Genomic DNA, 24590 nt, shown 5'->3' with positions numbered 1-24590 from the left:
ATCGACTAAGAAATGACATCCACAGTTGTTGCATCGGTTTTGTATTCTTTATTTCATTTTCCATTTCTTGAAATTGTTTTTCCATGAACATTGCATTTCAACGCATACGACTACATCTCCCACACTTGTTTACTAAAGTGTTCATACCTTGCATACCTGTAAAAATAAGTTCCTTCCAGTAAGTACAGTATCTTCATGATTATACCCAATCACCGTAATTCCACTGCATCCCATCAGTAAACCCGCGGCTTAACACGTATCGGGACTCCATGTTCCGGGCGGAGAATAAGCTCCGCTATGAAAGTCTCCTCGTGCGGTTTTTCCGATGGAAGAATCTCGTAGTGCCGCAACACTTTGCTCGTCAGACTCTTCAGTTCCGCTACGGCGAACTTCTGCCCAATGCAATTCCTTGGTCCAGCACTGAACGGCACATACTGGTACGGGTTCGTCTTTTCCGCCGAGGTTTCCACGTTGAACCGCTCCGGATCAAACTTTTCCGGATTGGGGAAGTAATCGGGATCGCGTCCCAGGAAGAATGGGAACATCACCACATTACTACCAGCTGGGAATATTTTACCATCTTAAAAGAAGAGAATAAACCTTAGATTAATTCTTGCGAACGAATTACCCAAACAAATCACGGTAATTACTTACTGATTTCGGTATTTTGCAACATCTTTCTACCAAACATCGGTACCGATGGGTACAGTCGAAGCGTTTCCTTGATTACCAAATCCAAGTAGTGCATATCGTTCAGCATCGTCATGGTAACGGGTTGTTTGCGATCATCGCCCACAATATTGCGCACCTCGTTGAACACTTTCTCCTGTACGTCGGGATTTTTCGCCAAACTCAGCAGTAGGAAACTGATGGCCGAAGTCGTCGTATCGTGTCCCTCGAACATGAACGTGTCCACCTCCTCGCGTATCTCGAGATCCGTCAGCGGACGCCCATCGATCGTCGCCTGCAGCAACATGTCCAGGAATGCCATACGCTTCTTCAACCCAACCGGATCCTCCTGGGTATCGTTTGCTTGATCGGTTGTCTTACTGTTGGCCAACGCTTCGCTCAGTTCCTGACGCCTTGCCTGTATCACGCTATCCGTGTACCCGTGAAGGATAGCCAGTGCTTTGCGTTGCCTTCGCCGGTTGGCAGAAAGGCGGAAGAAGAACTCATATCTTATTACAAAGTCATAGATACGGAGCTGAATTAAGTTGGTGATTCTACACGAGAAAAAAAACAGAAACAGATTGAGGCCCAACCCAATATAAATTAAAGCACATCAAGGTACTGACGATACTGGAGTACTTACTCCTTAACCGCCTTCACGTATTGCGACTCTGAGTTCATCTGCGCATTCACCTTTGTTCCCATTGCCGATTCTGGGGAGAGACATGAACGAAATACGCACTCAAGTAAATCACATCACCGGCAATCCCGTGATTATATCCTACCACAAATAACGTCCAGCGCGCACAGCGTCACCAGCGGGAACACATCGAACGTTTCGCCCGATTTCGCAAACAGACGCAGTATGTCCACGAACGTATTACCCTGCTGGTCGAAGATTTCTATAAACTGTTCCAGAATTTTGAAGTGAAACGTTGGGGTAATGATTTTCCGTCGCGTTTGCCACTTTCGACCACGGCTTATCAGCAGCCCTTCACCTAACCATGGGCGGATGAAGTCATACTCGCTGGATTTTTCTATATACTTTGGGCTGCTGAGCAGGACCTGAAAGGTACAATATGATATTCTTGCTGTTACTTGTTTGATTAACATTTATCTCACACCGGTTTTGGATCTGTTTTGGACTAATCTATTTCCCAATGCTATTCTACACTTCAGGCACGCACGGTTGCACATACTCCATTGGAGAACAATTGATCATCGTAATTTACGGTTTTTTTTCTCTCAAACATTCTCACGATAGATACACTAGCGCCATCGAAGCATGCAGTTATAATTATGATAATTTGAATAACACTGACCACTCAGTGTGGAGTTCTTATCATTCGACATCAGATCTCACTGTCGACAAGTGGTTTTTACACGCCATTTTTATGGTGTTACTGATGAGTTCGCTAATCAATAGTTCGAGTGTACTATACGCACATTATTGCATCACAGCGTTTGTTTGCAAATGAATCTATGTCATCCATCAGTTGCATCTGGTCTAATGTTTAACGTGCGCAAATGCAAATATATTTGCGCATCTCCTCCCCTGCCGGTACGTGACGCGGAATAGTAAACGTTTCATGCGTGGACGACATATTGCAGCAATGAAATGCACTTTCGATTCGTATAATATTCGTGTGTATTTGCAACCGTAAGCAATGCAAACAAACATTGTACACTCAAACCAACACGTTGCTTATCTTCCATTTTTGTTTTGCTACGTGAGCCCCTATTTCCGAATGGCCCTTCCCGTTACGCGTTGCCCTTTACTTACCTCAATGTCCTTCGGATCGGTAACGAGTACGATCAGCTGTGTACCAATCCAAACACGCAAACATTTGCCATACTGTGCGATCAGCCTCCCGAGCAGTTGAAGGAACTCTGTAATGTATTTGCTTTGCGTTTAAAACAACCCCTAACAGTCACTAACACCACTACGATCGATCGTACGACCGACCACCACTAACCGGCGGGAGTTTTGTAGATAAACAGTAACCCATTGCCCACCAGCGGGTATGCCACGGGTCCACCAAGTTTGCCGGCGTACCGTAGCGCGCTGCCAAAATTTACCACCGTCCACCAAATAGCGATCGACAGCAGCAACGCCGCACCGCTCACGATGATCGCCAACATGATGCCCCAAGCTGCAGTGCGTTACACCCGCGATGCGCGTTCCGAAATGTGCGCGTTGTTTCCGCTTCGGTTGGCCTGTGCGAGTCAACCGTCCACCGTACACAGCCGCGACTGAACGAATGCGGACGGAATGCGTCTCCACCGTGTGCCGGACGTGACAAGAACGCTCATCGCGTCACTATTCACCTCGTGTGTGTTTGTGTACGTGTAATGCGGCAAATATAGAATCAAGTTAACCTTATACAACAAGAAAAAAACGGGCGAGTATCAAACAAAAGCCACACACTACGATACAAAGCCGCCACAAAAACCTGTCATGATTAACCAGCGATCGGTTTACGATCGTGAAGTTTTTTTTTCTTCCCGCTTGTGTACATTCGCGAATGTAATCATTCGAGCAGTGGATCGTCCAAACGAACACACACCCACATGACATTAAGGGTAGTTTCAAGGGGATGGCAACTTGGCCACACGTGGCTTTTTGCTTTCAAAGTCAAATATTCTAAAGCAATTCTAAATGAAAACGCTCACTCCATCGAAATATTCTTGGTGCTGAATAAATTATCGCCAACCTAATACCAAAGCTCGATCTACATAATTTTATTCACATACTCACGCATAAATTATCTCTAACTTACTTTAATTCAGCGCAGAACAGAACACGAATTTGAATCTTTCACAGTGAAAACACTGCACAGAAGATTACTAGAAAACGCATCACTACAAAACAGTTGCAAAACGCGGTTGCAAAACACGGTAGTCATTAAGCCAATTAACGTAATTATCTGTAAGGCTGACTATGCGGTTGGAATAACTAATATAATTTTAATTTGCGGTCCATCAGCACTACCTGGTCACAAAGAAATAGCTCCTTGTTTGGTCGAGCTAGTCGCTTGGATATTGAACCGTGGTTTAGAATTTAAATAATATGCGGTGGAACTTATCACCTTTTTTGGAAGAATTTCTTTGCAAAATTAACAATACAAGCGTGATCTATACAATCAACCGTACACTCTTACTACAAAACAATATAAGTTTGCATCAGCTCGTAGTAGAGTATACTGAATTGCTTTCACCTAATTCATTACATGTCCTTCACGTAATGAAAGTATTGAAACTTCGGTGGAAAGCGCTTACTCAGGAATCGTTCATTATTGCCGTTAGTCCCAACGGTCATGTGAACGAGACCCAGAGAAAAAATGTTGGAATGCACCATTAGAACAATCATGTTATCAGTAAATCTATTATGCAATTGATCAGGTTGCAATTGAGATCCATCTTACGTGAGGTGAAACTCCTCCAAGTTTCATGCATCTATTAAAGATGAAGAGAACAGAGGAATTTGAATGTTGGATGCCGGATGCTCCGGATTTAACTCCCGCAGCTTTGGAAGCAGCTTCGTATATCCGCCAGCAATATTGGACTTAAACTAATTTTATTCTGTAGAATATATTAAAGTTTAACGATGCGATAAATTAAAAATCTTATGTTAGATAGAGATCTTCTTTCTGTTTTACTCATCATTTTCATTTTCGGCCATGTGATTGTGAGCAGACTCTGTAAAATTGTAATCCTGTCTTGTAACATGTGGCTATGAATATCTCGAGATCCTTCTAACCCTTAACATAATACTATGAAATCATACTCCACAACAAACAAGTTATGATAATTCACCATTTGCAGATGTTTATATGATCGTAGGGCGACCCGGTGGTATACTGGTAGCGGCACCGGTGTTCACACGACAGGACCGGTCCAAAACCCCATCCGAACCCATCCGCCCATACGCAGAACTGACTATCCCGCAACGAGTAAATAAAACCAGAAAAATGGCGGGCCTAGACCTCTTGAGGTGGTTGTGCTGATAAATATGAGTCCATATGTTCGTTTTGTTAGTGTTGGAAGGTTTCCTTTTTTGATGGTAGGTCCACGTCGCTCCTTTGTATGCGTTGAATATAAAGATCATTTCGGTGATCATTAAAATTAAATATTTGGAATGAGTACCGGTTTACTGTTGGTAAGTTTAAACACACCGTGCCCTTTGAATTTATGGTCGAAAAAATATGTAGGATTTCACAGCTTTGTTCTAGCTGCATTGGTTACGCATCATCCGATATGTAAATGATGTTTTGTTTATATTTTTCAAATTCGAACCCATGCCCTGTTATATGTTAAGTCAAGCGTTTCAAAACAGACTATAAGATCATTGATTTTATTTTACTATTATCATATTTACTTTACAAGTTTACTTTAAATTTTAAATTAATCTGTTTACCAAAACAAACTTCCGATTGATAAAAAATAATTATAAATTAAGAAATTTTATCAAATTAGATTTTACTAAATATATAAATAAGAGAAAAATATTTAGAAAAAGAATTGAAAACTAACACAGTAGAAGTTAGCGAACGTTATAACATAATGACTCTCATGTCTGCCATACATGATTAGTTAGGTAACAAAAAAATACACCGTAAAACCAGTTTCATCGTTAAACGAATATGCTCCGTTGTATAAAAAGTCTGTTGATGCAATCTTCCTTAGTATAATTAGTATTATTGTGTTCGCATTTATTCTATCAGTTAAAAATAGAACTAAATCACAAGTTGTCTAAAGACTAGAACTCAAAGTGAATTGTTTCCATACACGGTACGATTGAGCGTAAAAAGTTCTCCGCCTACGGCGCATTTAAGTCATTACTGCCCAGAACGTCGATCATACGTGTTGCGTGATTTATTCATCAAGTCGTCCCTCAAAGACGATGTAATTTTGCCTTTCACCTTTCCAGACATGTTTACAGACAATTATCTTAACTTTCGCATGTCAAGCCTGTTTTTCAAGCAATATTCAAATGTACTGTATGCGGATAAATGGTTGCTCAGTATATTGCTCGACGTTCTGTACATGTAATTGTAAAACACGATCACTGTACATCTCACATCGTTCTGCCAAAACACCACTTGACCAAACACCACACCACACAACCACAATGGAGATCACTTGCAAAAAATTAGGTTCCACACAGTAGGCACCGAAACGAAGAAGCAACCCCAAAACACATCCCCAAAAATACAGATACAATGATGTATTCAATGTTCATTACTACGACAACCAAAGCTATGATCATCATTTCCAGCTTGTTTTTATAGTCATCAACGCACTTAATAGGGCGGCCGGGAACCTGTTCGGCACTGGCCGCTTCACACATGTTTCAGTCATTGTTCTAACGCGGAAGCCTTAACATACATACCCGGAGAGTTTCGCTTCGCTTCACGATGATCGTGTACGCGTTGTTAATTGCGCTGTGCATTCTCATTCTACGATTTGTCGCTTTCCGCTACAAAATGTATCAAAACTTGGGGCGCATACCCGGACCGCCGATTAACTTTCTCTTCGGAAACACACTGGAGCTGGTGCGGTACGATACAAACAGTAAGTAGAACGCGTTATCAAAGTCACCGTAACTAAACGTCACGCGAACGTACTATCTTTGTCGTAAATTGCTTTTTTGGTAGAATTTTTCGAAAAGTTGATGGAGTATTTTCAACGCTACGGAACGATCGTACGACTGGATATGCTCAACAAGTGCTGGATCATATTTTCCTCTCCGATCGATGTCGAAGTTAGTCCAACATCCTCCCGCTAATGAAAGGGCTCCTGTAAACTATCATTATGACATTTTAGCGCATCATCTCCTCCAACGAGTTCAATCGTAAATCGATGGATTACGGCATGCTGGACGAATGGTTGGGCAATGGCATACTGCTCGACCATGGCAACAGCTGGTTCACGAATCGTCGCGCTCTGACCGGCGCTTTCCACTTCAAGATTCTCGACAGTTATGTGCCAGTGTTTGAGGAGCAGGCGGATATACTGGTGCGTAAGTTACTAGAACATGAAGGTTCCACCGTAAACATTTTTCCCCTCGTCAAGCTGTACACGCTCGACGTTATCCTGGAAACCTCGATGGGCGTTCGATGCAGAGCGCAGCAGGAAGATTCGGACTACGTTCGAGCCGTTTCGAAGTAAGTTTCACACTTACGTTTCCATATCTTCCATTGCGCCTTCATTGATTCGTGACATTTCTCTAGCCTTTCGCGAATCACCTTCTGGCGGATGTATAATGCGATGGGTTTTACGGACTTCACCTTCCGATTGACGGAGCACTACAAAACGTACCGCGAATCGATTCGAATCAATCGTGAATTTACAACATCCGTCATTAAACAGCGCCGTGCTGAACTATTAGCGAAGACTTCTTCGTCTGAAGGAGACACGAAACCGGAGAAAGGGCGTCTTTCCCTGCTGGATATACTGTTGCGTTCCGACATTACCGGACGTGAGTTTAGCGACGAAGAAGTCTACAATCAAGTGAACAATTTCATGTTTGCGGTATGTTTTTTGAGCATCTATCAAATCATTGCTATATCTCCTAACTTTCCCCATTTTCCATTAGGGTCATGATACAACTTCCAGCGCAATTACATTTATACTGTACGCGTGCGCTAAGTATCCCGACGTGCAGCAGCGCGTGTATGAGGAAATAAGCGCCGAAATACCGCCTGAAGAACCGATAAGTCAGCAGCGCATCAACAACTTGAAGTATCTCGAGCTCGTGATCAAAGAGTCACTGAGAATGTTTCCTCCGGTACCGTACTTTTCGCGGCACATCGACCATGATACGACGGTGGGCAGCATCCGATTGCGAAAAGGATCAACGATTGTGTTCGGTGCGTACACGATGCATCACAACCCGGAATACTTCCCCGAACCGGACCAGTTCCGTCCCGAACGGTTTGAGGATGGTGAATCCAAACGAAACCCATTCATGTACATCCCTTTCAGTGCTGGTAGTCGAAACTGCATTGGTAAGTGGACGATTGTCTTTTGTTTCGTAACATTCTCACATCACTTAATTTGGTTTTTGGTTTCTTAGGACAAAAATTTGCCTTAAACGAACTTAAAACTGCACTGGCGAAAATATTACGTCAATGCAAGGTAGTTCTTCCGGATCCGAGCTATGAGCCTAAAATGAAGTTGGAGCTAGTGTTAAAACCCGTCAATGGCATGCATCTTCGGTTTTTGGACAGGAAAAACATCACATCGCTATGAGCTTTAAAAAGTTAAAAGAAAGATTTATTAAAGTACATGGGTGGTAGTGTTGTTTTGTGAATCGTCAAACAATAGGAGAAGGAGGTGGAGGGAAATATTTTTAGTACTACTTTTTACAGTCAACTACAACAATAGCATCAACACTGGATGATCACATTGTGCCACTTATCAAGTTCTTTTCTAATATACAGCCACAACTAATATTTAATTACATATTGCACTGTTAAGCGAATAAACTACTTTTAATAACTATACAAACCTCGAAGGACTATGGAGAGCTTCTTCTGATAAACTTTAAAGGTAATCCTTCCGCCGGTTTCAGTACAATCTCTGCCTTTAACGTGGGCACATAGTTCGCATCCGTCAGTCGTATCTGGAACCGCTGCAGGAGCTTTACGAGCGTTGTTTTCAGCTCATACTGTGCAAACTTTTGGCCAATACAGTTCCGGCTGCCAGCACTGAACGGAATGTATGTGTAGGGATTAAACGTTTGCGTCGAACGCGCACTCTCGAATCTGTCCGGATCGAACCGTTCTGCATCAGGGAAATAGTCGGCACTGTGGTGCATCGAAAAGATGTCGATCGCCACACTTGTACCTTTGGTTAACGTGTCCGAAAGCAGTTGCGTATCTTCGGTTGCTATGCGTGCTATCACTGGGACGGGTGGAAAGAGCCGTAGCGACTCCTTGATGACCAGTTCCATATAGTGGAGATTGTTCAGAGAGCTGTAAATCAAACCGATTATTTAATCATTACTTTAGACTTTCTTTTGTCTAAAACTTACTTAAGTGACAGTTCACAAAAATCAACTCCTATTTCGGTCACTATCTCCTGATAAATTCTCTCCTGAATGTCTGGATGTTTTGCTACGTTGTACAGTATAAATGTCATGGCCGATGCAGTTGTATCATGTCCCTGGAAGATTGAATTCGAAACGTAAGCACAGTTATACACACTCTCCTCATAAGGCCGTCTTACCGCAAACGTGAATGTATCCACTTCCTCGCGAATCTCTTCGTTAGTTAGGGGTTTACCATCGATGCGTGCCTCCAATAAAGTGTCAAGCAGCGCTCGTTTTCGCTTACCAAATGACTCATCCTCGTTCGGCTCTTCACTGCCGCGTGTCTGTTCCTCTAGCTGATTTATCTTACGCCTCCTATCGATCATGTCCAGCGTAAAGTTCCACGATTTTTTCACGAGCTCATCAAACCGTCTGCTAGTGCTGGTCAACCGGAACAGCGCATCAACGTTCACGAACACATTAAACATCCGCCAGTACAGGATGGAACTTAACTCTTCTACGATCTGGGTGTAGTAAGCTTGCTGGGCATCACCCTTCTCACCATCCATCCCGACACCCATGGCCGTCTCGCAAATGATCCCAAGTGTAAGCAATTTCAGCTCGGGAAAGATGTTAATAGCTTCAGCAGAACGACACGATAAGCCTTCCAGCTTTACACAGAACGCTTGGGCCTGCCGATTAAACACGGGCACAAAGTTTTCTAATATTTTGAAATGAAACCCGGGCGTTATGACTTTCCGGTGGGTGAACCATTTCTGTCCTCGCGAGATAAGCAACCCATTGCCGATCCATTCCGAAACCTTGTCGTAGTCTTGCGATTTTGCAGCAAACGCGTGAGATGTTAGAATGGCCTGCAAAATTAACAGAACTGCATAAACATCAGGGAGTATTGCGGCAAGACGCGAATGATACAATACCTCAGCTGCTTCCGGTGAGGAATAAACGATGGTGTAGTCGTAGAAAAAGTCCAGCTTGTATGCTTTACCGTAGGTAGCCGCGAATGCGATAAGTTGATCAAATATTTCTGCAAAATAAAAACAACGCCAGTTGATAAGATAATCGCACTCGGCTTGTGTTCAACAGGCTCCCAGTGACCTTTGCTTACCTACGGGACCAGCGCCGATAAACGAAACTACGTTACCGATGAGTGGCCATCGTCTGGGACCTGGTAAATGTTGGTAGGCTTTCAACTTCCAGTCAAGCAGTGTCAGCACGGCCGCAATCACACCCAACACAGCCAACCAGTACAACATCTCGGAAGCGTTTGCAAAACCAAAACAATCACTGCCAACCACAGAACCACCGGAGATAAACAATTGTGACAGCTTGGAGGTAGTGGTGAGATTGGAAGATATCACTCACACATCACACCCACCCGCACTTGTTGCAACAAATCACAGGAAGTTGTGGTATTTAAACTGTTTTCTTTTGTGATAAGAATGCGCTGTGCATGCTATGCGAATTAAACCAATTTTTCTCTGGAATATCATCAAAAAATTTAAATATGTTCCGTTTCAGCGAAGGAACCATGAAAAAGTTTGCACAATTGTGCAAATTCTTCACATTTCTCAGAGAGCATTGCAGAACCCACACGAAAAACCATTTCTTCACTTACGCCTTGTAGTTTTATTCAAAAATTCCCTCATAATCCTCCATCATGACGATTAGGCATTCACGCGGCACGGCGGTCAGTTTTTGAAACTTTACCGGACACACGTCCGCCAGTGTTTCGTTGAAGATAAGTGAGCTAAACAGCAACCCCAGGCTGAAACTGTCCACTTCGTTTTCCTCTATGGCATCGACACTGGGAATTGGACAAGCGTTATTAAGTATACAATTGTAAAATCGTGTAGTCGCGTCGTGCGTTTCTTACTTCCGGAGATGTTTTATGAGAACTTTGAGCGTATTCTGTCTTACTGCATCCAAACTGTTGATCAACTGTACAACTTTAGATCGTGTGTTGATTTCTAAAGGCAAAGAAAATCCAAAATGAAAGCAAAACGACCTACATTTGAAGTAGACGATCGTGTCGAGCTACTCACTTAGTTCTAGCACATCCGGGAAATACTTTTCACATGCTTCCAGCGATATTATAGGATCCTTGAGCTCTCGCAGAAACAGCTTCAGTATGCCGCATATCTCGTGGGGAGACTTTTGTTTGCGTAGCCTTTTGTAGTTGTTCGCATTGATGTCGTACCGCAAGTTCTGTATCGTGTTGTGATCACCCGACGCACGGTAAAGCCCGGGACTCTTCATGAACTTATCGTTCGATTCCAGCACCGTAACGCATTCGTGTATAATGCGCGGTATTCGTGGATTGTCCAACATAACGACATCCTGCAGGTAGGTGTTGAAGCAAGCTTCATCTAATAAACCAAACGTTAATCACGCAACACTATTTCACTGCAATGCCGCACCATTTCGCGTTCGAACTTACTCTTGATGATGTTGCGCTTCTCCAGCGTTTCTTTGTCGGTGCGGCGCTTTAGTTTTAAGTACACCAAAAATCTGCCAGCGTTGAAGTTTTTCTCCGTTGCGTTGTTGAAATTTTCCTGCAGCTCTTCGTACGCAGTCTGAAGTCTTTTGTTTTCGGATTTCACTTTCTCGTACTCGGCTTGCAGCGTGGAGTAGCTGTCTTCAAGCTTTTTGCACTTTTCCAACACCAATCGATGTTCTTCCTGTAGATAACGAAACTGCGCGGCGGTATCTATCACAATCGAGGAGCTCGATATGGGCTGTAAAAACGTTACGATTAGAGCAAAGTTGATAAGCACTCATTTGCTGATGAAGTTTACCCTCGAGTTTGTAGAATGTCCTGCCGGGCGTGGTGGTCTGGAAAGAAGTATAGAGCAGATGAGTCACGGCGAGTCTGAGAGTGTGCTTAAGCTTTGTTGTCACAAATGCAGTACCCACAATGTTACCGGATATTACCTCTTTTTTATCGTCGCTGTCCGGTTTGAGAATCCGTCTACAATGCTGCGTGGCTTCACCTTGCTCTGTGCTAAGCCCAAATAGTCACCCATCTTGAAGACCAGTTGATTTCTGCCCGAAAATAGCAGGCTTCATTTACAACCACGTCGTGGCTCAACGTACATCCCAACTGATAAAATCCAACGAGTCATACACAGGGTATGCCTTCACGACCTTACACCACGACAGCGAACCGTCGTCGACCACATTACAACACGCGAGTTGTTCTCTCCGTATACTAACGGACACGCTATCTTATCGATTGATTGATAAACACATGTGCTACGTCAACACATTTAAACTTAGCGCGTCACAATGTGGGAAAAACTATCATCGGTTGAAATATTATGTTCAGCCGTTTCAGATGTATCAGGAGTTTATTTGTTTTCAAAATTATTACGTTTAACAAAGGAATTTTTACCTATTTACCACATGAATTCGTATCATTCAACACTCCGAATGTTTACACCAATTAGCTCCACAAGGTATGCAATTCGCACCACATATTTGAAGCGTGGAGGAAACCATTATCACTATGGGCGAAACTGGCACAATACAATTCCAAATTCACCCACGATACTATGGACGCACATACGGCCATAAGCAACTATGGAAACGAACGACGCACCACGGTCAAAACAGTGACAGCTGATTGTCGCAACAAGAAAAAAAAAACATAATTTCTTTTTCGCTGTCATAATGGTAGGTGCTGCCAGAGTGTACGAAATTTTCATCAACAGTTCAACATCAAGAGAAGCTAAATAATTTACCAAACCGTATCATATGCGTGCATTCCACGCCACCCTGCGTGAGTTGCGTCTCCGAGGAAACAGTTAGAATAACGCTTTGTCGCACTGTAGGTGATCCAATTGCGGACAATCTCTGGGTGTGCGTGGGTGCTGAAGTTGGGTTTTGGGAAAAAACACAGTTAATCACAGTGCATTAGTGATAAACAGCTGCTTGCCCCGTATACTTCGGCGGTCGTTGGCCACTTGCTCGCGCAGCAAGAGGCAGTATAATGGCAGACGTGAAATTATCGCTGCTGGTGTCAGCAATTGTGCTAAACCTTTGCTTCTCGGTGCTGTCGGTGTACGGTTTTACGGTGCAAAATGTGAATCCGGTCGGTTCCCACGAGCTGGATGAAAGCTTTCTCCAGCAGCCCCATTACCGTGGCAACAACGAGCTGCTCGATATGTTGGCGCACCTGCAGAAGGACTACCCGGAGCTGGCGAGAGTGCACACGATTGGCCAGTCGCTGGAGGGTTTTCCCCTGTCCGTGCTGGAGATACGCCCGAATGTGAACCGCCCGCGTCCATTGCTGATGCCCATGTTTAAGTACGTTGGTAATATGCACGGCGACGAAACGGTGGGCCGAGAGCTACTGCTGTACCTGGCACAGTACCTGCTAGCAAACTACGGTCGGGACGAGGAAGTCAGCGCCCTTGTGAACGAAACAGCCATCTATCTGATGCCAACAATGAATCCCGACGGATATAATCGATCCAAGGTAAGGGGAACAAGACGGTCTAGTGAAACATATTGCATTTTTCTTGAGTTGGGACGGTGTGGAACGGAGAGGAGGTAGCAGGTGAGTGAACGAAACCCCCCCCCCCCCCCCCCCCTTTCACCCGCATAGGGACAATAACGTGCCAGCTGGGAAAGGTACGTGACGTCATTCGGAAAGAGTACAGAGTGGCATGCAAATTAGACATTCTAGTATGAAGAGGAGGACTGCTGCGATTACGTTTACAAATTTTCTGCGCGTTAAACTGTAACAGATGGAACCGGATTAAAGGTTGGGTGAATTGCATGAAGATGGAATGCACATGCCATGTAAGAGATAAGGATTTTATAAACATTATAGATTTTGAATCCATCTTGAACTTATTGTTCAACAGGTATTATACTATCGTCCATAGCTGCAAAGTAGTACTGGAGCGAATTGAAAAGCCACAGAAGAATTTCGAATTTCTATGGACTTCATATTTTACAAGCACAGAAATTGTAGAAACATCCGTCACAATCGTTTCGTTTGGCGTAGCTTAGCCACACCTCGCCTGAGTTTGACTAGCCACAGTGAACCCCACTAAATAAATGCCTTTCACCAGCATCCCGACACTTCATAGACCCGATTCCACTATTGGAGCAGCATGGCAATGGTACAAACCGGTCGCTACGAATCATGCCTGTTGTAATTATATCATGAAACCACCACCACCACTCGCGCACATATCTTACCTTCGTTTGATCGCAGCACGCTGTGCGGAGACACGTTGAAACATGGTTGTCTTGGATTGGGGAGTCACAAACCGTTTCCGGAATTCCGTCATACGCAGATTTCCGCTCCGGTTGACTGATGACGTTGTGGTTCTGGGTCAAAACTTTCACTCTCTCACTCTCCCATATCTACAAGGAGCTTACGGGCAAGGAGACGGGGACGGGGTGGAAAATGTCTAAATTATGTTAAATGAGTGATGCTGGAATGCGGAAAATTCTTCTCACAAAGTGATTTCCTCATGCAACAAGCACACTCACCAAATCACTATCACTGTCATCCACACTGTGTGGGATGAGAAATTCTATGATGGAATAGGGCTTTTTTTTCTCGACAACCACCTATTGTTTCCATTGCTACGCGACCACATATAGCGTAGAACGTGAACGGCAGTTTTCACTTCACAAGCATCCGTGAAAATAGAGGGAAAAAAAACTAACGTCCAACATCCGTGCGGAGGCGCATTAGAGCGTGAGATGGCAGTTAGCATAGTTGACACAGTTTAGCATCATCCATATTCTAAAACGTGTCGCCGTTCTAACCGTTTAGAACGTTTGAATTGTGGAACAGAGGGACCAATTGTTGCCTAGTCTAGCAAGCAGAACTTTATTGCATTTTGGATTAATGGGTGTAGGAGGAAAAAGACTTTCCTTTGTGAAAGTGCGTGTAATTAAAGTAATGACAGCATATTCAACTAGAAGTGTATGCATTTTTACCTAAAATGTGTAGTTATCTCAGTGAAAGCTTGCATTGGAGTACTATTATCGTGCTGATTTGGTAATTGTTTGATTAGATTTAATATAATTGATTAATTTGCTTCCGTATATATTTCACGTTGCAATGTTATTAATTCAAATTAACCAGTCGACAACTAATTACATTTTATTTACATTTATTTTAGCTTCATTGAATTTCGCACGGTTGATGAAGCTGTTGCTCATAAATTACGAATCGAATGAAAATGCTTCCCTGACAACAACGACCAACCAACTACTGCTGTCATCTTAAGGTCATCCATTGCCATTGCCATCCACTTCAACGCCTCACACTCCGAACTCCGGTTGTCCCGGTACCCCCCTCGTGGAGATTTTGTACGATTGCTATCATTATTCACAACGCAAACATTCATTGTAATGTAGCTGATGTTCGTAGTGCGGTTATTTTTTTTTCGAATGGACCGCAGTGCCATCTTCAGCTGCGGGGTGTATATTTGCATTGCATAAACACAATGCGAAAGACCACGGGGGTATTCGGTTTTCAAGGGATCCATATGGACCTTTTGTAAATCTTTCACTCTTGGTGCACTGTCGATGACGTCCCCAATCGTGGCGTTTGCCCTTTTTCGGTTGGATCAAGTAACTTCCCTAACACGATGCAAGACTAAGACAGCAGCTCATCAAATTATCGGGAAAAATAATACGTCTTATCGGTTGTCTGCTGATTCAATTATTTATTATTGTGTTTGGTGCGTCGTCCAGCTGTTTAGAGATATTGTATCTTCACTTTACAGGACCGTGCTGAAGAAGGCGTGGTAAGAGGCAAAAGGCACTGAAACGGGAGCAAACGGGACATTTAATTAGCACCTTCCACAACCACGCACTACTGTGTGTGTCGCTATCGGGGTCATTACTTCGCTTAAGAACGTTTACAATCTTTTATAATAAACGCTTCCGAAAGGGCATTGCATTTAGGTTGAACACTGCACTTAGTGTAAAGCATAAACTGTAGAACAATAAGTAAAGCTGCGACAGGATATAATCGATTAATTCATACATCTTTTCGCTTTGTTACCATAGTCATGGTCAAAGAGGAAACATTCCGTTTTTTTCTGTCACTGATGATGATTAATTGTTTATCTAAAAAATTATAGTGGTGTACGTTACACTTATTTGCACAATGTGTTTCGGACACTAACTGTGATAAATTGTACCGATAACGCGTTGCGTAAATCTGCGGCACGGGGTGTAGTAGTAATGAGCAAGTGTCGTTGAGCCAGCACCAAAATCGATTTAATGTTACGATAGACAACAACACAGGCAGAATACTTTTTTTTTCGCTACACAGCTTACGAACAATTTCCGCTAGCTTTACGAGCCAACACCTCAGAGTCGAATTCCCCGACTCCGCAGTTTATATTACGGAAAAGGTTTCTACATCAGCATAAATTGGTTGAAAGGTTTGCAGCTTAATGCGAACTTTGTTATTGTATATTTCGTTTGCAATTATTTCTCCCATTACACATATCGTCGGGAAGGAATTAAATTGTTGGATGATTTATTAGAATTGTGGTATGTTAAAAATATGGTAGACATTACGATATTTTATTTTAAATATTAGATCATTTTCGCTTTCGTCTTTTATGTTTAAGTGATTTATTACATTTATAATTCCTGAACCTAATATAATTTATCTTCAGTGCTATTTGAAATAATTCATCATTCATAATAGAATACACCCAACCGTTTTATGCAATTCAAGGCAAAAATAATCCTTTTCCCAATTTATTTTAGACAAATTAATTTTCCTTTGCCGGATTAATGAACATCCTGCCGATATCCACCTTCCTTCATCCCGCCTTCCTTTACGCCTCATACATCGTTTGATATTTCCTCGTAATGGCCTGCCCATTCATGGTAGAAAGACAGACATATGATGCTTGCAATGTCGTAACGTACGTGGGATGAATGACGACGGGATTGTTGATGCGTGGGATGATTCTCTGTTCCGTGCTGTTTCGCAGCGAGCTTTTCCACCTCCATTCACTGTTTGTGAATGTCAGATGGGATGGGGGTTTCCTGCTTGTTGCACTAGATTTCCTCCTCCTGATTGTAAACAGTACGATACAAACAACGAAATGGCTTTAGTGGGATGAGAGGAAATAAATTTCCCGTGGGTTGTACATATTTTCCAGGTAGTTGTCAACCAAGGGATGATGGAGAGGCGCTTACGGTAAACATCCAAAAGTGTCGACGCAAATCTTCGCTCAAGCTGTGTTGAGTTCATGCTGTGACGCAAATGGGATAATGAATAAGAGACAAGCGTTTAAAAAACACTTTATTGATCTCTGATGGTGTTGTTTTTTGATTCTCTGTCTTTCCAGGAAGGTGTCTGTGAATCGCCACCGGATTATGTTGGACGGTACAATGCGGCAAATGTTGATCTGAACCGAGATTTTCCGGACCGCTTCGATGATGACCGTACGCGCCATCAGCGCATGAAGCGTCGTCAGCCGGAAACGGTGGCTGTTATGAACTGGATCCTTAACAATCCGTTTGTCCTGTCGGCGAACCTTCATGGCGGTGCAGTCGTTGCTAGTTATCCGTACGACAATTCCATGTAAGAACAACGCGGGCACAAGGGAAATGCGTTTCGGTAGGAAGAAAAAACTATAATGACGATTCCTTTTTTCCGTTTTTAGCCATCATCATGACTGCTGCGAAGAGAGTCGCACCCCGGACAACAAGTTTTTCAAGTATGCTGCTCTGACGTACGCGGAAAACCACCCAGTAATGCGCCAGGGACGCGACTGTAATGAAACATTCCAGAGCGGCATCACTAATGGTGCATACTGGTACGAGCTGAGCGGTGGCATGCAGGACTTCAACTACGTGTACAGCAACTGTTTCGAAGTGACGCTGGAGTTGAGCTGCTGCAAGTTTCCGTATGCGAGAGAACTGCCCAAGGAGTGGAACAAAAACAAGCGCAGTCTGATCGAGTACATGAAGCTGGTTCACGTTGGTGTAAAGGTAACGATACCTACTGGAGAGAAAATTGCCAACCATTAATGGCTTGTTTGTTGAATTTTAGGGACTCGTCACGGACAGTGCCGGTTATCCGATCAAGGATGCGGACGTGATCGTCAGTGGAATCGATCGGAATGTACGCACCGGCGAGAGAGGCGAATATTGGCGCCTTTTGGTACCGGGTCAGTACAATGTTCGTGTGGAAGCAGTTGGGTAAGTCGTTGGAAATCGCCAACAAATCAATCGGTCTGGCAGAATTGTTAACATTCGTTGCTTTTTCCTGTGTTGTAGCTACTACCCGAGCGACCCAGTAACTGTGCAGGTTAAGGCTGATCAACCGCTGCAGGTGAACTTCAGTCTGAAGAGCTACGACACACAAGAAGGTATCTAAAGCTTCTATCTTCAGCTACGGCCGCGCCCCCTCAGTTGCGGTGTGTCCAGTGCTTGCTTGATTCGAATGCCATATGCTGACGGGTGCGACCGGATTGTCGGCTTTTGAGTCTTGTACACACTTTCGTAGAAGGCACCCTAAACTTAACAGCACGCAGCAGGGAGAAGCGTTTCAAACGTCCTTATTCTTCCTATACCCGTCGCTTCAAGCATGAAGTTTTTTATGTTTTTTTTTTTTTTGTTAAAAGGAGCAGCGAACAAACTATACTAATTGACATGAGATTTACTTAAAAGTACCACAACAAATATGTATAAAACACTTCAAATTTGATATGCGGATTGAAAAGGATATACATAATTTGATCCAATATGAACAAGCCATCCCTACTAACAAATCGTACCAATAGTTTTATAAACAAAAAGCAGAGAAATAAGCATAAGTTTGGTACAGAGAAGCAAATAACCTAACAGTAAAGCACTAGTGAAGATATGTAAACCCAATATTTATAAAAAATAGAAAAAAAAAACTCACAAAATAGGAAAACTATCATCCGTAACACAACTAACACTGTTCGAAAACAGATCCACTCACATTTGCATCTAATTTCTCGAATATAATAACCAAAGTGTTTTTTCGGTTAAATTAATAATATGGGCTTACAAAAGTCACACTAACTGCAATCTAATTGCACTAACACTAACACATATATTAAGGCTTCTTGTAAACAATGGATGGATTGGTTATGGGTACTGAAACTTCAATTATCTGTTAAACCCCTTAGGTTAAGTACGTTTGTTCTTCCTATGCATGCACCTTTTCAAGGGATTAACCTTCCGTTTGCCGAAGTATTCTAGGCTTGTTGATTATCACAGATCACTCTAAATAGAATTTCATTATGCTTTCCCAATGCAATGCTTTCCCAAATGTTTTGTTAATTTGTGGAATTGATTAGCATCTTTTTTGTGTTTTCTATTCAATATGCGGGATACAATGGTAAATGTGTTTTTAATACAACTAAACACCCAAGTCAAATATTAAAATCACTAGACAAGGCTCAGCAGTTACCAACTTAGATCGATTTACTGCAAGCGCAAAGAGCTATTTTGAACTTAATTTTGTAAAGGGCATTGTATGTAAAGGTAAACATTTGTTTTGTTTGTTCAAAATAATCCGGAGCTCTCTGGATGGTAACTAGTATGCAAGTCGATGCATGTAATATCCTTGAGTAAACAAACGTTTCACAACTGAAAAGGACAAAATCAAACTTACCCATCTTCAAATTAATGTACATTTCCAACGAGCATCGTGTTATAAAATGTATAAATGTTTAGAACACTGTTTCTCAAACTGTAACATTTCTAAATCCAAAACAGTTGAGGATGCGCGTGTTATGCAATTCATCAAAACACTGCACAAATTCCCACAAATACAACAAATGAAGGCAAAGCAAAATATTCTACTTCAGGTTCTTGAACACTAAAATCTTCTTGTTGGTGTATAAAAGAATGATCGTGAGCGAAAGTGAAGAATAAAGATAAAAACGTACGTACCATAGCAATTGCAAATTTATATACTTTTTAGGAAAAAATCTAGCTTTGTTAAGCCTTACTGAGTATGTTCTTGAAGTGTACTGTATCCAGTGATTGGTAAATTGTACTATATTATTGTAAAATATGGAAAGGTATGTTCGTGTTTGTGTGTCTGCTTGTGTTCGTCCATGTACGTATCGTATTGAATGAAGCGTCAAAGTGATATTTCACAGTCTTTATTGATATTCGAAGCGAGATCGTTAACAAATACTAACTACTAACATAACACCAGTCATAATGTAAAAAGGTTTACAAACATACTAATGATAATGTTAACAAAAAGTTCATCCTACTAGAAACATTGTGGGTCTCAATAGTAAAAGACACTTAAATTCTAATTCTGGACCTCTACCTATCTTTTACAGCTCCTTCCAAGTCGGAACAGGTGCGAGTTGTTCGTGAAACTTTCGACGAGTACGGATTTGCTAAAACGCCCGCGTTTGTTCACCACAATTATACCACTATGGTGCGGTAAGTGAACGTCCTTTCCAACGTGTCACCTTCGTCTGAATGTACTTGATCATGCCGTTAATTTCTACTTTCAGGTACATTCAAGATCTCGCCAGTAACTATCCTTCGATTACGCATCTCTACTCGATCGGCAAGTCGGTACAGAACCGTGATCTATGGGTAATGGAAATTACCGAATCTCCCGGACAGCACGTACCCGGCAAGCCGGAAGTTAAGTACATTGCCAACATGCACGGTAACGAGGTGGTCGGCCGGGAACTGTTGCTATTGTTTGCGAAGTATCTCTGCGAAAACTTTAACCGTACGCAGCGCATTACGAAGCTGATGAATCAGACGCGATTGCATCTGCTGTTCAGCATGAATCCGGATGGGTACGAACTGTCCGATAGTAGTGATAAGGAAAGTCTGCGTGGACGGTCGAACGCGAACAATGTCGATCTGAACCGCAACTTCCCGGATCAGTTCGGGCGTAATCAGTACAACACTCACCAAGAGCCGGAAACGATGGCCGTCATGAACTGGTCGCTGTCAACACCGTTCGTCCTGTCGGCCAATCTGCACGGTGGTGCATTGGTAGCTAACTATCCGTTTGACGATTCGCCGAAGGATTTCGCATACTCCAGTGGGTACGGTGATCCACGCACGGTTAAGAACCCGACGGAGGAGAACGAACTGTTCCAGTATCTGGCACATGTGTACGCGAATGTAAGTGAAGGAAGGGGGGCGAATTTAATTCAGAGGCCCTTTTTAAAAACCTGCTGCTTTACTATACTCCACAGTCACATACTACGATGCATCTTGGACATCCATGTCCGACATACCTGCGGGAAAATTTCCCCGATGGCATCACGAACGGTGCTGCTTGGTACAGTGTTACCGGTGGCATGCAAGACTGGTCGTACGTAGTTGGTGGAGCGTACGAGCTGACGCTTGAAGTTGGTTGCGACAAGTTTCCGCCCGCATCGCAGCTACCCGAATTTTGGAAGCAAAACCGCGAAGCATTGCTGCAGTACGTGGAGCAGGCACAGCATGGCATCACGGGATACGTAAGGAGCACGATCGGCCATCCGATCGGACGGGCCAGCGTAAAAGTGAATCAGATCGAGCATGTTACCTATACAACGGCGAATGGGGATTACTACCGATTGTTGCTACCGGGTCTATATAACGTTACCGCCGAGGCGGAGGGTTACGAGCCACAATCGCTCGAAGTACGCATCCCACCGGAAGCCGACCGGGCGGTAATCGTCGACTTTCAGCTGATGCGTGACGATCCACAACACTGGTCGTCGGCATACGACTATCGCACGCTGGAAAACGTCATCAAAACGCGCTACCACTCGGACGCGGAACTGAAAACCACAATGGCCGAATTCGAGAACAAACACTACACCTCCGTTTCGCTGGAGTTCGGTGGCAATGAGGTATCGATGGCGTATCCCTCCGTAAAGGTGACCGATAATGTAAGTAAACGAAGAAAGGAGGCAAATGAACAAATAAGCTAAAGATTATTCCTGCTACCACAGATTGGAACACCGGAGGAGACAAAACTGCACATTCTGATTATATCGTCACTGTTCCAAACGGCCGCCATCGGGCGCGAGATGGTCATGAATTTGGCCCGTCACGTCCTGGCTGGCTATTTAATCAAGGAACCGTTGCTGATCAAATTGCTCCAAAATGCTGTGCTGCACTTTGTTCCGGTGAAGAATGACTTTGACGAGATCGTGCAACAGTTCCGAACGAACGCATCCGTTTGCAACCCCACACTGCATACGGACGAGTTGGCAGATAAGTTGCTGAACGCGGAAACCGACCATCAAAAGGATATGTTCCTGCGCATGCTGAAAGATGAGGAGTACGATCTGGCCCTAACATTCGCTGCCGGTGGACACGATGTATTGTAAGTCCTGTACATAGTAACGTACAGCGAGCACGCACTAACGTTGGGATTATGTCTTCTTTTCTGCAGCTTCCCGAACACGGACGATAAGGTTGCGATCTACTCACGGTTTGCGGAAAAAATTAAAGGTCACAAGTACAGACAGTCCGCCAGCTCCGACAAATGCACGGTCGATGCCGGTCAGCTGCATCAAGTCGAAGCGACGCAACGCGTTACAAACGCGATCCACAAGCTGTACGAGGTGCCGCTGTTTACGCTACAGCTCGGCTGCTGCAAGATGCCGTCCGAGTCGTTGATTGCGAGCGTATGGCGCCAGAATTTGGAGCGCATGAAGAACTTCCTTCGGCTGATCGATACCGGCATTCGGGGGTACGTGAAGGACATTCACGGCACTCCGCTGCGGAAAGCAATCCTGCGCGTGCACGGTAACAATCTGATCTACAAGGTAACGCCCAATCTAGCACACTTCCGCATCGTTCTGCCGTCCGGCTCGATGGAGATCGAAATCAGCTGTTACAACTACACGTCCCGCATCTTGCCGGTAACCCTGAGCGACAGTCAGATACTCGATCTCGGAGACATCGTGATGCAGGAGGCTGCCCGACCACGGGAAAGCATCGTCGCACCGCCCGTGCCGGTGATGCCGCAGGCATTGCCCGAGAAGCATCGTGATTTTGGAGTGCTTGAGCCAAGCAAAACGATGAAAGTGTTCCCGCAGGATGGTGGAGTGGAGCTTAACGCTGTTGTCAGCGGTAAGTAACGACGCGAGTGTCTTAAAAGGCAGCACAATTGAAATGATCTTACAAATGTTGCAGGCATTGTGCTGGATGACGCTAATCATCCACTGCCGGACGCAAAAGTGTACGTAACGGACGCACACACTCAACAGGTGCTTGCAAATGGTCGCACCGGACCGGTAGGAAAGTTCCAGTTTGAATCTCTGTCGGGTACGAAAGACATTTTGGTACATGCTGAGCCGTCGGGTTATGAGCAAGGCGTAAAGTAAGTTTTGTTGTTGATTCTCAACACATCAGCACAGTAATCATGGGCATGTATATTGATGATAATTCTTTTTGTTTTGCTTTAAAGGAAAATAAAACAAGGACCGCTAGGCGGTGCCACCGGTATAGTGTTCCATCTGGCACGCGACGAACGTGTGCTCGGAATGCCGCGGTTAGTCTTCGTCATATTGGCCGGATGTGTTTCGGTCGGCATCATCGTGGCCGGTATCATGTGCTTCATGTACATTCAAGCGCGCCGTCGCGACTCGCGCTACTACTACAACTTCTCGCTTTTGCCACAAAAGGGTGAACTGAATCGGAAACTGTTCGATGACGACGAAGAAACGGAACTATTCCGTGCCTCCACGAAAAGTAGGTTGAGTTGGGAGAAGCATGCCATTATGGTTCGGTACGTTTAACGTTGTGTTTTCTTGTTTCTTGTTGTAGAACTGCAGCCATACTACGACGATGAACGCGATCCGATCACCGATACGGAGGACGACAGCGAGGAGGAAATTGTGATGCTAAATCCTTCCTTCCGTAATACCATCAGTCAGTCGTAACCTGGGGGTAGCGTGCCCTCCCTGTCCGACCACCTCCAGTTGAGTGAAACACCAACGGTCAATTAATCCTCGTACCTTAGCACAGAATCACGTTCGTAGAACGTTTGTAGAATGTATCGGGAATAGGATGCAACCACTTTGCTCTCGTTTACTGAGACGACGCTCGGCGCGTGACAGTCTTGCCTTACAATCCGTCGCGCTCTTTCTGTTTAAACTCTATCTAACGTAAAGGGACATTAACTAGAATTACTACTAGGACAACGAACGGACCAATTCGCGTCGCGCACTCGCCGTGCGGCGCTAGTAAACTTTATCAGTTTTGATTTGTGATAAACGGACAACTCATCCATCGTGTGCGTGAAAAGGATCGGTCCCAGTACTGCATTTGTTTTTTTTTTTTCGGGAAGTTACCACCTTCCTGGCACAAACTACATTAACAAACAAGAGAATGCTAATGTTAAACAAACGAAAGTGAACTTACTACATTCGCGTACCGTGTGCTGTGAGTAGCAAAAGAGACACATAGGATGAGCCCCAATAAAAAATATCGAAAGGAGATAACAAATCATAGCGACATTCCTTCGGCAGGGTACATATTTGTTCTGGTTTAGATTAATTTATTATTTTTAAGCAAAAATAACTGAATAAACGCATCATTAGTATTGTACGAACAGAGCATTATTGTGTTTGTTGTTATTTTCTCAACATTTTAAAGATCACGTCACGATATTTCAAAATACCGTCGTGTGCCGAAAACGCTTCACGAATTCCACCGCCGAAAACGGTGAAATTTTTGGTTTCTGACACCAAGAGAGCATGATCAACGAAGAGATAGCACAAATTTCCGTACCAAACGGCCGCATTTCATATAGCTGTACCCTTCCCTCTAGTGATCATAGCGCTTGATCCGTCGGCTGATCTTTCCTCTCTTTCCGTTCGTCCAAACAGTACAGTGCGTA

At 43.7% G+C, this 24590-nt stretch overlaps 5 protein-coding genes across 6 annotated transcripts; 2 read left to right on the top strand and 3 right to left on the bottom strand.

The window, feature by feature from the left end:
• Positions 1–39: 39 nt before the first annotated feature.
• Positions 40–2915, bottom strand: LOC128309668 (cytochrome P450 4d1-like). The gene is made up of 6 exons (XM_053046108.1): positions 2646–2915; positions 2453–2559; positions 1455–1734; positions 1313–1382; positions 655–1223; positions 40–580 (listed from the first exon to the last, which is right to left on the bottom strand). Exons 1-6 carry the CDS (start codon positions 2809–2811, stop codon positions 234–236), a joined length of 1539 nt encoding a protein of 512 aa, XP_052902068.1. The 5' UTR covers positions 2812–2915; the 3' UTR covers positions 40–233.
• Positions 2916–6086: 3171 nt separating this feature from the next.
• On the top strand, positions 6087–7930 carry LOC128299256 (cytochrome P450 4d2-like). The gene is made up of 6 exons (XM_053035160.1): positions 6087–6243; positions 6327–6433; positions 6496–6836; positions 6903–7203; positions 7268–7679; positions 7748–7930. Exons 1-6 carry the CDS (start codon positions 6087–6089, stop codon positions 7921–7923), a joined length of 1494 nt encoding a protein of 497 aa, XP_052891120.1. The 3' UTR covers positions 7924–7930.
• A 5-nt stretch (positions 7931–7935) lies between these two features.
• Positions 7936–9978, bottom strand: LOC128298904 (cytochrome P450 4d2-like). The gene is made up of 5 exons (XM_053034711.1): positions 9831–9978; positions 9643–9749; positions 8902–9576; positions 8708–8838; positions 7936–8648 (listed from the first exon to the last, which is right to left on the bottom strand). Exons 1-5 carry the CDS (start codon positions 9976–9978, stop codon positions 8192–8194), a joined length of 1518 nt encoding a protein of 505 aa, XP_052890671.1. The 3' UTR covers positions 7936–8191.
• Positions 9979–10351: 373 nt separating this feature from the next.
• LOC128298120 (WW domain-containing protein tag-325) lies at positions 10352–11873 on the bottom strand. Its single transcript, XM_053033857.1, has 6 exons — positions 11657–11873; positions 11521–11557; positions 11163–11460; positions 10768–11091; positions 10599–10692; positions 10352–10529 (listed from the first exon to the last, which is right to left on the bottom strand). The coding sequence occupies exons 1-6, from the start codon at positions 11746–11748 to the stop codon at positions 10352–10354; spliced, it is 1023 nt and encodes a 340-aa protein (XP_052889817.1). The 5' UTR covers positions 11749–11873.
• Positions 11874–12400: 527 nt separating this feature from the next.
• Positions 12401–24307, top strand: LOC128299864 (carboxypeptidase D). 2 transcript variants are annotated; one of them, XM_053035986.1, is made up of 13 exons: positions 12401–13202; positions 17071–17306; positions 17389–17716; positions 17778–17926; positions 18005–18096; positions 20059–20164; positions 20239–20869; positions 20944–21627; positions 21691–22067; positions 22137–22819; positions 22883–23069; positions 23157–23440; positions 23516–24307. In XM_053035986.1, the coding sequence occupies exons 1-13, from the start codon at positions 12714–12716 to the stop codon at positions 23629–23631; spliced, it is 4362 nt and encodes a 1453-aa protein (XP_052891946.1). In that variant the 5' UTR covers positions 12401–12713; the 3' UTR covers positions 23632–24307. The 2 variants fall into 2 exon arrangements, with proteins under 2 accessions (XP_052891946.1, XP_052891947.1); XM_053035987.1 differs by having other exon boundaries at positions 23157–23449.
• The last annotated feature ends 283 nt before the right edge of the window (positions 24308–24590 follow it).

The sequence above is a fragment of the Anopheles moucheti genome, chromosome 2 (genome assembly GCF_943734755.1).
Source record: "Anopheles moucheti chromosome 2, idAnoMoucSN_F20_07, whole genome shotgun sequence".
Lineage (NCBI taxonomy): Eukaryota > Metazoa > Arthropoda > Insecta > Diptera > Culicidae > Anopheles > Anopheles moucheti.
Note: the sequence above shows the minus strand (reverse complement) of the source record. Positions and strands in the feature narration are given on the sequence as shown.